The sequence below is a fragment of the Sturnira hondurensis genome, unplaced genomic scaffold (assembly GCF_014824575.4).
Source record: "Sturnira hondurensis isolate 20B ecotype Veracruz unplaced genomic scaffold, ASM1482457v3 Scaffold0006213, whole genome shotgun sequence".
NCBI classification, from domain to species: Eukaryota; Metazoa; Chordata; class Mammalia; order Chiroptera; family Phyllostomidae; genus Sturnira; species Sturnira hondurensis.
In genome coordinates, this window is record NW_028078844.1 from 5,324,810 (window position 1) to 5,337,005 (window position 12,196).

The 12,196-nt window shown below is 37.2% G+C and overlaps 1 protein-coding gene across 1 annotated transcript; it reads right to left on the reverse strand.

Moving 5' to 3' along the window:
• Window positions 1-8,569: 8,569 nt before the first annotated feature.
• LOC118988281 (aldo-keto reductase family 1 member A1-like) lies at window positions 8,570-9,871 on the reverse strand. Its single transcript, XM_037047747.1, is given in 1 exon segment — window positions 8,570-9,871. A coding segment is annotated over 1 exon segment (1,176 nt). The 5' UTR covers window positions 9,746-9,871.
• Between the last annotated feature and the right edge of the window lie 2,325 nt (window positions 9,872-12,196).

A 12,196-nucleotide genomic window follows, 5' to 3' on the forward strand; every position in this document is an offset into this window, starting at 1 on the left:
TGTTTTTGTCTCATTTTTTGGAAGCTTTCCTGTGTTTGTTTCTATGTTCTAGGTAGAGCTACTATGAGTCCCTGTCTGGGTAGCATGATCTTATGTAGCAGGTGTCAGAGTCCAGTGGCACAGCCTCTCCTATGGCCAAAGCTGGATACTTGAGGTGCACCCTTTATGTGGGTTGAGTACACCCTCCTTTTGTAGTTGAGGCTTGATTGCTGTTGGCAGATGACTGAGAGGAATTTACACAAGCCAGTCAGTTGCAAGAACTGGCTGTGACTACCGACCACAAATTTCTGCTCTCCATGGAGGATCAGCTATGCAGGGGCAGGATGGTGGTACTCCATTGTGGTCTCTGGCTGTCCACTGTTTGTGCAGGCCCTGGGGTTTTCTGGGTGGTGCAGGCCAAGGTCAGCCACCTCCTGTGTTCTGCCTAGGGTCCCCCAAAATGAGATATAAAGCAATCTGAATGACATGCAAGTCCAGGAAGCACAGAGTCCCAAACAAGATGGATGCAAGAAGATCCACTCGAAGACAAACTATAATTAAAATGCCAAAGGTTAAAGATAAAGAGATAATCTTTAAAACAGCAAGAGAAAAGCAGTTAGTTACCCACAGGGAAGTTCCCATAAGACTGTTAGCTGATTTCTCAAAAGAAACTTTGCAAGTTAGAAGGAATATTCAAAGTCATGAAAAGCAGGGAACTATCACCAAGATTGCTCTACCCAGGAAAGATATCATTTAGAATTAAAGAGTAGATAAAGAGCTTCCCAGACAAGAAAATTTAAAGGAATGCATCATCTCCAAATTGTTATTATATTAAATGTTAAAAGGACTTATTTAAGAAAAAGTAGATCAAAATTATAAACAATACAATTGCAATAAATACATATCAATCAAGAATTGGATCAAAAAGAAACTAAGCAAACAAGAAGAAAAGAGGCAGAATCATGGATATAGAGAGCCTTTTGATGGTTATGAGATGGGAGGTGGGCATGGGGGGTTGGGTGAAGAGGTGAGAGGATTTAAAAGTGCAAATAATCCTGGATGGTATAGCTCAGTGGACTGAGTGTGGGCCTGAGAACCAAGGCATCATGGGTTCGATTCCCAGTCAGGGCACATGCCTGGGTTGCAGGCCAGGTCCCCAGTAGGGGGGCATGAGAGGCAACAACACATTGATGTTTCATTCTTTCGTGTTCTCCCTCCCTTCCCCTCTCTCTAAAAATAAATAAAAATTTTTAAAAAGAAAAAATATTTTTTTAAAAAAGAAGTGCAAATAGGTACTTACAGAATAACCATGGGAATGTAAGTACAGTATAGGAAATGGAGTATCCAGAGAACTTATATACATGACCCATGGGCATGAAATGGTGTGCTGATTATCTGATGAAGTGGGAGATGCTGGGTGGAGGGGCACAAGGGGCAAAAATTGGGACAACTGTAATAGCATAATCAATAAAACATAATTAAAAAAGACATAAAAGGAAACAACTTTAGCCATTGGGGACATTAGTAGTGGGTAAAAGGCTAAGAGATGGGGGAAATTAACAAAAATATGATAATTAAAGTTGCTGGAATAATTAAGTTTACTGGAATAATTAAACTTAAAAACTTCTAAGAATTAAAAATGGAAGAAATTACATAGTTTGCAGGAGTTTGGTGAAGATTTTTAGGTAAGAAGATAGTTTTTCATAAACATCATGTATCATGGTTTAGGCCAGCAAAAAGTTTTACTCAAGTGAAGCTTGTAAATAATTTCTCTCAAGGAAATATCATGCATTATATTCTAACAATCATCCTTTAGGATTTTTTTGAACTTTAGATGTATTGTTAGGTTAAATACTTTTTTCTTTTAAGTAAATAGGAGGCAAACACTGATTCTGTACCTACTGAGCATTGCAATTTAATCCTAGGTTTCCTTGGTCCCAGTGTCTTGGTACATGGTGATGTTTACTACATACATGTACTCTGGTGCCAGGACATGCAAATCCTTGTACCATCATTTGTCCACTCCATTACTTTTCAAATGGCATTATCTAGGAACACAAGAAGACCAAGGTTCTACACTAATAAAGGGGCCAGAGAAATCCTTCTCTCAAATATGTGTTTTGTTCATACTAATGCTGTATGATTCCTGAATAATCAGTCTGGATCTTTGCCTATCTTTTTCTATATGTTTTTCTTTCATGTTGTCCTGCAGCCTTTCAAGGCCAGACACGTTCAAATTGATTTGGGCAGTTGGAAGAAAATTCACAGACCTGTCAGAATGTCTGACATGCCTTTATCCTAGGATGGGGTGGTCCATACAGGCTGCAAGCCATGTATTGCACCACATGTTGCACCAGTAAGGAGTTCCAGCTCCCTTGTATATTAAATGCACACAAAGCCAGCAGGGTTACAAGATATTTTACGACAGAGCTTCATTGTACACATGTGGGTTCCTACTCAAGGTTATATGAACACTGCTAAGTTACTGTATTTTTTGGACCATAAGATGCACCTAGGTCTTAGAGGAGGAGAACAGGGAGTAAAATTTGAAGCAAAAAATGTGGTAAAGTAGTTAATAACATAAATGACATAATATGTCACCAATGTAAATGTAAGTAGAACTCAACAGCAGCATTAACAACCATTATTCCTCCCAAATTTGGGGGTGTGTGCCTTATAGTCCAAAATATATGGTATGTTTGCCAGGGCATCCTGGTGAGGGAGCCTGACTGACTTCATTTTTTCTACTCATGTCTTCCTCAATCCATTACAGTTTAGTTTCTTCCTCTTTAAGTCTTTTTAAATTATTATTGCAGTGCTGTGAATGACTTCCAAGTATCAGATACAGGGGAAATTTTTCAGTATATACTTTTTTACTTTGACCCCTCTGAAAGTGCAACTTTTGAGATATTCTCCTTTGAAATTTCCCTTCCTTTGGCTGTAGTGACAGCTAACCATGAGGGCCCCATTCCACCTCAGAACCACACTATCTCAATCTTTATGGCTATTTGATGTCATCCTTTTGAATGTAGTGATTTTCACAGATTTATTCTCAGATTTTCTTTGTAAATTTTATACATTTTAAAGAATCTTATACATTCCAGATCTAGTCATGATCTTCCAGCTGATACATCTAATCTAAATCTGTTTCTTAGCTCAGGATTCAGTCCTTCATTTGCTTGATATTCACTTAGCCAAAATGATGCCCAAATTGGAGTTTAAAATGAAATTCATATTCCCAAAATGTTCTTTTCTTTTTCTTTCTCTTCTATGTTTTATATCTTGGTTAATGAAGTTCAGAAAGAGCTCAGTATTATACATTTTTAAAAAGCAGTATACAACTTTGGTCTTAACATATAGTATGGTTAAGATTAATTTTTCATTATATTTTAAAGTCAATGGAAAGGTTCAAATTGACATGGTTTCTGCTGAAAATATTAATTTTCAATTAGGATGATATGCTTAGAACTTTTGAAAAAGTGATTATGCATTTTAAAAGTGACATTATATCTAAAATGTAAGCCAGTCATATCAACATGACAACAAACTTTGTTTATATATTTTTGAATATATTGAATATATATTTTAGAACCTAATATATTGTTATTTAATATGGCTGCTAATGGAATTATGTTAATTCAGCAAATTTTAACATAATTAAGAGATATATTTGTTGTACATTATATAGTATGAAACAATTTCAGTGATATATATTTTTTGGACCTTAAACTATTAAACATAATTATATCTAACATTTACAAAAGACCACTTAGGCATGAGAGAAAAATTTAATATTATCTTTCAGGGAATTTGCATGGCAAAATAAACTTCCAGGATGTAAATCAGAAGAGGGTAAGTTATTTCTAGCTATGGCTTAGGATTCTGAATACATATCAGTTCATGGGTAGGGAGTAATGAATGACAATATTGATTAATTAAGTAATTTCATAAAATTAATGGGAATTGTTACTGAATAAAAGCAGAGTTCAACGACCCACCGGCACCCATAGATACAAATTCTGGAGGCAGTGGTTTGGTGAGAAAAGGAAAAGGGTATTTATTCAAAAGTGGTACCACCTGAGAAGATGGCACATTTCTGCCTCAAACCCCATTCCCTCAGGAAAACCTGGAGGAAAACCCACCACCCTCTATAGGACCAGTCCCAGGCTGTGCCCAGAGTTCCTTCTCCCATTTAAAAATACCATCCGAGAGAACCACAGGTGGCTGCTGCATGGGCATCCAGGTGGGCTGGCTTGCTTCAGTGCAGTCTGGCTTTAGGCTCCTTCTTGGGGACCCATGTGTGGGGCTGGTGTCCCCACTTCTGCCCCTGCCAGGGGCCTGGAGCCATGATCCATCACTGTGGCCAGCCATGTGAGGGATCCATTGTGCTGGCCACAGGGGATGGCACCACTGCCTGGCCACATGGCTTCCAATGTCCTCCAGTCCTGCAAATGACCAGCCCACGCGTCTGCACAGTGGGTCCCTGAGAGAGCACATACTTTCATTCTCCTTGTTTATGTAAGCTACCACCTTGGGTCAGGTTGCTTTTTCCAACTTCTGCATGCTTCGAAAGAGTCTGCCCCCCTCTATAACCAATCCTGTCTTTTCCAGGCTAGACTGACAGGTCTTTAGTGAACCAGAAAGGAGTAGGAGGGCTATGCACAATGCAATTACTTCCTCCTGCCCTGTCCTGCCAGGGGTGAGGGATCTGTCATCACACACAGCGCTAGCCTCCTTACCCAGGTGACACTGTGCTTCCCTTATATCACCTCCCCTCCACTCCCACTTGTGCTCCCGGCACTGGCCAGGCCAGCAGCACTGGCCAGGTTACTAGTATCAGGATGAGGAGATAAGATAGATTAGAAATAAAAAAAAAAAAGAAAAAAGAAAAAGAGAATTACCGAAGTCTTTGAAGTATAGACATAAATATTTTAAGATTTAATAAAATTAGAACTTTCTAAAATACCCTAAAAAGAGAAGATTTACCTTTGCTTTGCCTTTCATAGTAAAATTTTATTTTTTACTTGTTCTTTTCCTCTAAATACAAGGTCTGTCCAGAAAAAAATCTAGCCATTAATTAATATACTAAGAACAGTTTAAGCAACATTGACATAACCTGGCAGTCAAGGAGAGTGGACTTGAATGCACACATGTGAACAATGATGACTTCACTGTACGAGTTGGTGGGGACAGTATATGCCCTTGAGTGAGCATGTGTACTGTGTGGCTGTCCCATTCAAAATGATGGAGTAGACCAACAAATCTGCATCAAACTGCATTAAGCTTGAACATTCCTCTGCAGAAGTTATTCAGATGATTCAGAAGGCTTTCAGGGACAATGCAATGAGTGCAGCACAAATAAAAGTGTGGCACAAAGGTTCCAAAGATGGTTAAAATCTGTTGAAAATGATCCATGTTCTGGAAGGCCTGCAACAAGCAGAACACCTGAGAATGTTGAATGTGTATGGGCTGCAATCAACAGAGGTCAGCAACTGACAATGCAAGAACTAGAAGCTGATCTGGAGGTTGCAAAAACTACTGTGTGAGATTTATTGCAGTATCTTGGCATAAAATGTGTCATGGCAAAATACCTTCCACAGCTTCTGCTACCAGAGCAGAAGGAACCTTGTGCAGCAGTTGCTAATGACTTGATTCAAACCACTAGCAATGAAACAGATTTCCTCAGGAAAGTCATAACCAGAGGTGAAAGGTGGGTCAACGGCTAATCCAAAAACTTTGCCCACTTGTCCCAGTGGAAGTTTCCTGGTTCTCCACACCTGAAGAAGGGGTGGCAAAGTCTAAGCAAGATCAAGACCATGCTAACTGTGTTTTTTGATTGGGAAGGTATTGTCCATCATGAGTGAACACCTCCAGGCCAAACAATTAATATAGAGTACTACCTCAATGTTCTTTGTCAATTGAGAGATGCAATACAATGCAAATGGCCTCAGCTATGGGCAACTGGTGATTGGCAGCTTTATCATGACAATGTGCCTGCTTATGCATCATGTCTTGTTTTGACATCATCATGTCAAAACTCTGCAGAGTTTTTTTGCAAAACATCAAATTATCTATGTGACTCAGATCCCCTACAGCTCAGATTTGGCACCCTGCAACTTCTGGCTTTTCCTAAAATTAAAATCCCTTTTGAAAGGGAAGAAATTTCAGACCTACAATGAGATTCAGGAAAATATGATGGGGTAGCAGATGGTGATTCCAACCAAGGATTTTGCAGAGTGTTCTGAACAATGGAAGAGGCACTGGGAGAATTGTGTGAGGTCCCAAGGTGCCTAATTTTCGGGGGACCGAGGTGTTATTGTCCAAAGTGCAATGTTTTTTTGTATCTTGTATCTTCTTCAGTAAATGTCTCTATTTTTCATAATACATGGCTGCATCCTTTCTGATCAGATCTCATATATCATTTTAGATTTAATTTGACTTGCCCATAAATGATGGGTTACTAATAAACTACTAATTTTTGAGTTGTAAAATAAATGTGCCTTAGCTTCTTAAGAAACACTGAGTTAGTAAAATAACTTAAAAATAGAAAACAGCAACTATAAAGTTTCTGGCAAAGAAGCTTTTTGACTTTGTAAATTCTAAGGCAGGAAAAAAATTATGTTGCCTTTATAAGATATACCAGAATTATTTTTTCAATATAACAAAGTATAAAGTACTAATGTATTAGAATATAGTTGTCCACTTTGAGAAAAAAGTATATGTTCCTTGGAATTCAGAGGCTGCCCACTTGACACTAGAGAGGACCACTGTTTTTTAACAGCCTATTACAGTGCTGGGATCCCTGGGAAGCATGCTGCACCATAATGGAGCGGTCATGACTATAATTTCTCTCTCCACAGCATTACTCTGGAATGGACAAGGGGGACAAGAATGCCAGGAAAGAGTAGAATTCCCCGAGCAGCTGGATGATTTCATTACCAGGTCCCCCAGGGCTCAGTTTTCAGCTCAGGAGAGTATCCTCAGGTTTTTATCTGTGGATTGTGACTTGAAATGTATGTCTCAGTGTGAGGCAGCATTTCACAAAAACAAACTAAAAAAATGTGTCCCTTTTCTGACAAGTACATTTCCAAATGATGAAAAATAGTTGTGGTTTTATATTGGAATTTTCCTAAAGCACAATGTCTTCATGAAATATTTCATAATAATACTAATAAAGTATTAGAGACAACAATAGCATGTATTCTTAATTCTGACATCTTTCAATAGAAAGATTTTAAAAACTCATTTATTTACTCATGTGTTGTTTGTACTGTTTTATTTATTTAAACAATTTTGCTTCTAAAACTACCCCATACTTAATAATATTATTTTAGAAACTCATATAAATTAGTTGCTAAATTGTGTTATAGATTTTCTTCTCTTTCTCTAGAACCACATAATGACAGACCCTTTTATACTGATATCTATCACTTTTTAAAAAGTTTTTTTAATTTATTGTTTTGAGAGAGAGAGGTAGGGGTAAAGGAGGGGGAGAGAGAAAGAGAGAGAGAGAGAAGACATCAATTTGTTTTTCTACTTATTTATGCACTCGTTGGGTACTTTTTTCTATGTGCCTTGACTGGGGATCCAACCAGAAACCTTGGCAAATCAGGATGATACTCCATTTCACTGAGCTACCTGACCAGGGCTGAATATTTGTATCTGGATAGATAACTATTGACATATAACTCAGAACATACATTATTATACTGAAGTACAATAATATATCCTGTGCTTTCCATTCAATGTTATATCAACATATCTTCTTTATTATTATATGTAAAGAATAAAATGTTGAATAATTCTCTGAATTGTTACAATATAGATTTAACATTCCATTGAAATTAAATATCTAGATTATTTTTACTTTTTATGATGTATATATTTAACATTGCTAGCCCTAATGCATTATTAGGGACTGTTCTCACAAATGGAAATTTCTGTATCATATTCTTTTAATGTTATATGTATATTGATAATAACAGGTATTAGATTATATTCTAATATGTGAGAATATCCTTTTATTTCTTTCTTAGAAGCATTGGATATCTTATAAATATTTATGAACTTAAATTTTGAAATAATACTATTACAGTTTAAAATTATAATAATGATATTACCAAAGAAAATGAATATTTTTCTATAATATTAAACTATTGTAGTAATCCTTTTGTGAATTTTAAATTTATTGCTGTTGTCCACATATAAATGAATGTGAATATTTCTCTTAAAAATATTATGCCTTATGTTCTTTCTTTTATAGGTAATATTAGTAATTTAGAGCATTGAATTAAACCTATGACAATTCTTTGTGTTTATGATATTTTGATTTTTACATTTATTGCAAATATATTTTTAATTTGTTGTTAATTTAAACATCATTTTATCATACATAGTAGAAGATTTTAGTTGATTATAATATTGAAATATGTTGATATCATACTTTAAAGTATTTCAGTGATTTCTAAATTTTGAAACATTTCTATTCTTCACAGCTTTGATAACTATTCATATATATGTACAAATCTTTATGATTTTATTTTCATAAAATTTAACTTCTCAATCCATCTGAGATTTATGCTAGTATCTTTTAAAGTGATAAATATTTTGAATACTTTTCACTTTGTTTTACTATTTGTCTCAAAATATGTTCACTCATTTTTAATTTAGCAGTTACACAGAATTCATTTTTATAAATGTTTTTCAGTGTAGATATTCCCATGACTTTATTAACGTGCTCTTTCTGGAGGTGACAGAACCTGGTAGCTGGAGAGCTGGAAAGGAACCTGTGGCTTCTGAATGGGTCATTAAAGCGGTCCAAAGGGTGCCCTGCGTCTCTTGGGGACATCTTCCCACCCACTGTAAGCAGGGGCACTATGTATCACCAATTTTTGTTCAGGGAATCTATCTGCTTCATCTCTTTTGGGGTAAAGGTTAGGTAAAAACTCTGAATGTTCTCAAGGACACCAAATGGTGTGATACTCTTGGGGAAGGAGATCACTTCCTGCTGGACCTGCCACCTGAGCAAGATCTGGGCTGAAGACCGGCTGTACTTTTTAGCCAGTGCTAGGATCTCCAGTTCCTCAAGCAGGACAGGCTCCTCAGGATTCCGCCAGATCAAAGGAGCGCAGAGGGCTGTAAGCATCACCTTCAGGCCATGTGCTTGGCAGTAGGCAATCAGCTGGTTCTGAGCCAGATACAGGTGGCATACCACCTGCAGGACAGCTGGGCACACAGAGGCCACATTGAGCAGATCACCAATCTGCTGACTGCTGAAGTTGGACTGGCTCAGTGACCACACCAACCCCTTAGCCACCAGTACCTCCAGAGCCTTCCAAGCCTCCTTGTAGTCAGTAGGGTCATAGTGGATAGTCCCATCAGTATTCTTAGGGGGAGGGCCACCTCTCTGCTCAGAGGCATAAGGCCAGGGTATCAGGAACAGCTCCAAATACTCCAGCTGGAGGCCAGCCAGTGTCTTCCAGAGGACAGGTTCCACATCCTCAGTGTGGTGCTTAGTGCTCCATAGCTTGAGAGTCACAAACTGGTCCTCCTGAGACACTGCCTTGCCAGGTTCCACATTCTCCTTCAGGGCCTCCCAAATCTCAGTCTCTTTGCCATAAATAGCAACACAGTCAATGTGGCAGTAGTCAACACTCAAGGCACATTTAGTAGCTTCTTCTACTTGGCCAGGGTTGCTCTTCTAGATGTTCAGTCTAATCAGGGGCATCTTCTGTCCAGTGTGCAGGATGACACAGGAAGCTGCCATTGCCACCTTCTTAGTGGAGTTCAGTCTTCCCTTCTCAGTGGAAGGCTCTATAGTTGCTGGCTGGCTGCAGGGAACTCTAACTGAGCAGAGGATGAAAAAGGTGGTATAATCTTGCCTCAGTTCTGAGCCCTGCTAGTGATCCAACCTGCCACAGCTTCTGGGATGGGTGGGCTGCAAGGGAAGTTGGCCTCCATTTTCAGAAATTGTTTTAGAAAGTAGGTTCTGATAAAAAATTGGATTCAAGTCTATTCTTCATTACCAGTTGGAGCCTAGTATTTCATAACCTCTTTGTGTTAATTTTCTTGTTTATACACGAAAGCAAGACAGTAATAGCACTGCTGACAAATAGTTCTCTGAAAGGCTTAGTTAAGTCATGTTTAATGATTACCTGTGACCAGGATGGTTTTGTTATTATTTACATTGTTTTTATGAAATGTTTTACAAGTACCTTTTGTTCAGTACAACTGTAAGACTTTTTATAGCTTTGCACTGTCTTTTACAAGATATATCTCATTAAAATATTTTAGTTTTTTAGAATTTGGAAAATGTCTAAATTCACTTTTTGACTAAATATTTTGATTACACAATACTAGGTACTAAACAGATGCTCAAAAACACTAATTATTTATTAACAAAGATGCAAAAGTGACAAAATTTAATGGCATGCTGCTCACACTCAGCCACAAAGCAATCTCTAATGACAGGTTAGTAGAGGAGTAAATAATACATACTGCCCTCAACAGGGAAGTCTCTCTCTCTCTCTCTCTCTCTCTTTCTCTCTCTCTCTCTCTCTCTTATCATCACTATCATCAGCAGCAGCGTCTCCCTCTTTTGTAAGCACACACGTGGACACACGCATAAACACCGTCTATTTTATGCTGTTATGTAGAACTACATCCTTAGCTCCAGGTGATTTAATCAGCATTGCATACTGTGCCCAAGCCGTTTCCTGTTCCAGGACTTAGAATGTAGGCCGGTTATTTTCCCTGGTTCTGAAGAGAGGAAAAGGCAGAAGGGACTGATCAATACTGAAAGCTAATACGTATCGGTTAAGCCTAAAATTGGTAAAGAGGATGGTTTCCTACTAATGGCCACAGTTCTCAGAGCAGTCAAAAGACAGTATTGGTATTCTAGTGATAAATAAAGGAAAAAAAGCAGTTTCAAAACTACAAGTAAATTTAATGTGAAAAGAATGGAAGAAAATAACAGTTCTAATAGAAAACACATTATGAAAAAAAGTTATGTGGTTTTCTCTGAAATAAATGAAACTGAACATAACTGTCTTTTCCTAACTTGTCACTTCTCATAGGTCTTTCTCCCCATAGAAATGGTAGAATTATTAATTAACACATAGAGCAGGCTTAGAGATACAGATTGCAGCCCTCAATGTAATGGTTAAAAATGTACTGCCAATTGTCATTATGGTGTGTATTTCTATGTAGAAATTGTTTCAACATATTTTTAAAATAACCGTGTAAAATGGAAGAGGAAAACTAGTCACAATAACACAGACACTAATTTTCTTCTATTAACTATACTTTATTGGTAAAGTTTTTTAAATACATTAAATGCTGGTTGACACTCTCATTTTCACAGAACTCTATTCATTACCAAAAATCTTGCATGAATAAGACCACATCTCTATGTATAGAGATACAATGAGAGTCATATGAAATGCTTGCATATTGTTTAACATCGTAACACATCTAGCCCTAATAGCGCGTGTAGATGTCTTTTCTCCCTTTGCTGCACATCTTGTGCATCTCTGTTGTCACAGCAAGCGGCACAATGCCTGGCTCCTATTGGCTTCAATGATTAACGTATTAAGTGAGGTATATTTTCTATCACTTTTATGCTATTTTTGTTTAAACACAATTTTAAGAAATGTTGCTTACTTTTTCATATCTTACAGTAAACTCATTCTGTCAGAACTGTTATTAATTGATAAAGTATAATTTATAGCTGTTTTAAGGTATAATTTAAAGTAGTATAGTCTGTAACTTATGACATTTCTTCTAAAATATAGCACATATCTGTATATATACTCTAGAACATTTCTTTGATTTTTTTCTTTGATTATCTGATAATAAAATTTCTTTGATTAATCTTTACAAAACAGATGTATTTGACATTTTTTTAAAGATTGTATTTATTTATCTTTAAAGGGGAAAGGAAGGAGAGAGGAAGAGAAATATCAATGTATGGTTGCCTCTTTCACATCCCCTGCTGGGAACTGGCCTGCAACCCAGGCATGTGCCCTGACTGGGAATAGAACCGAGATACTCTGTTTCGTAGGCCCGCGCTCAATCCACTGAGCTACACCAGCCAGGGTCCTGTATTTGACAAATTTTTACTGAAATTACTTGCTGTTTTGGAATATTTGGGTAATTTTTAGATTCTATATTTAGATTCTATAGTAAAACAGAATATATACATATATCAGAGAAGGAG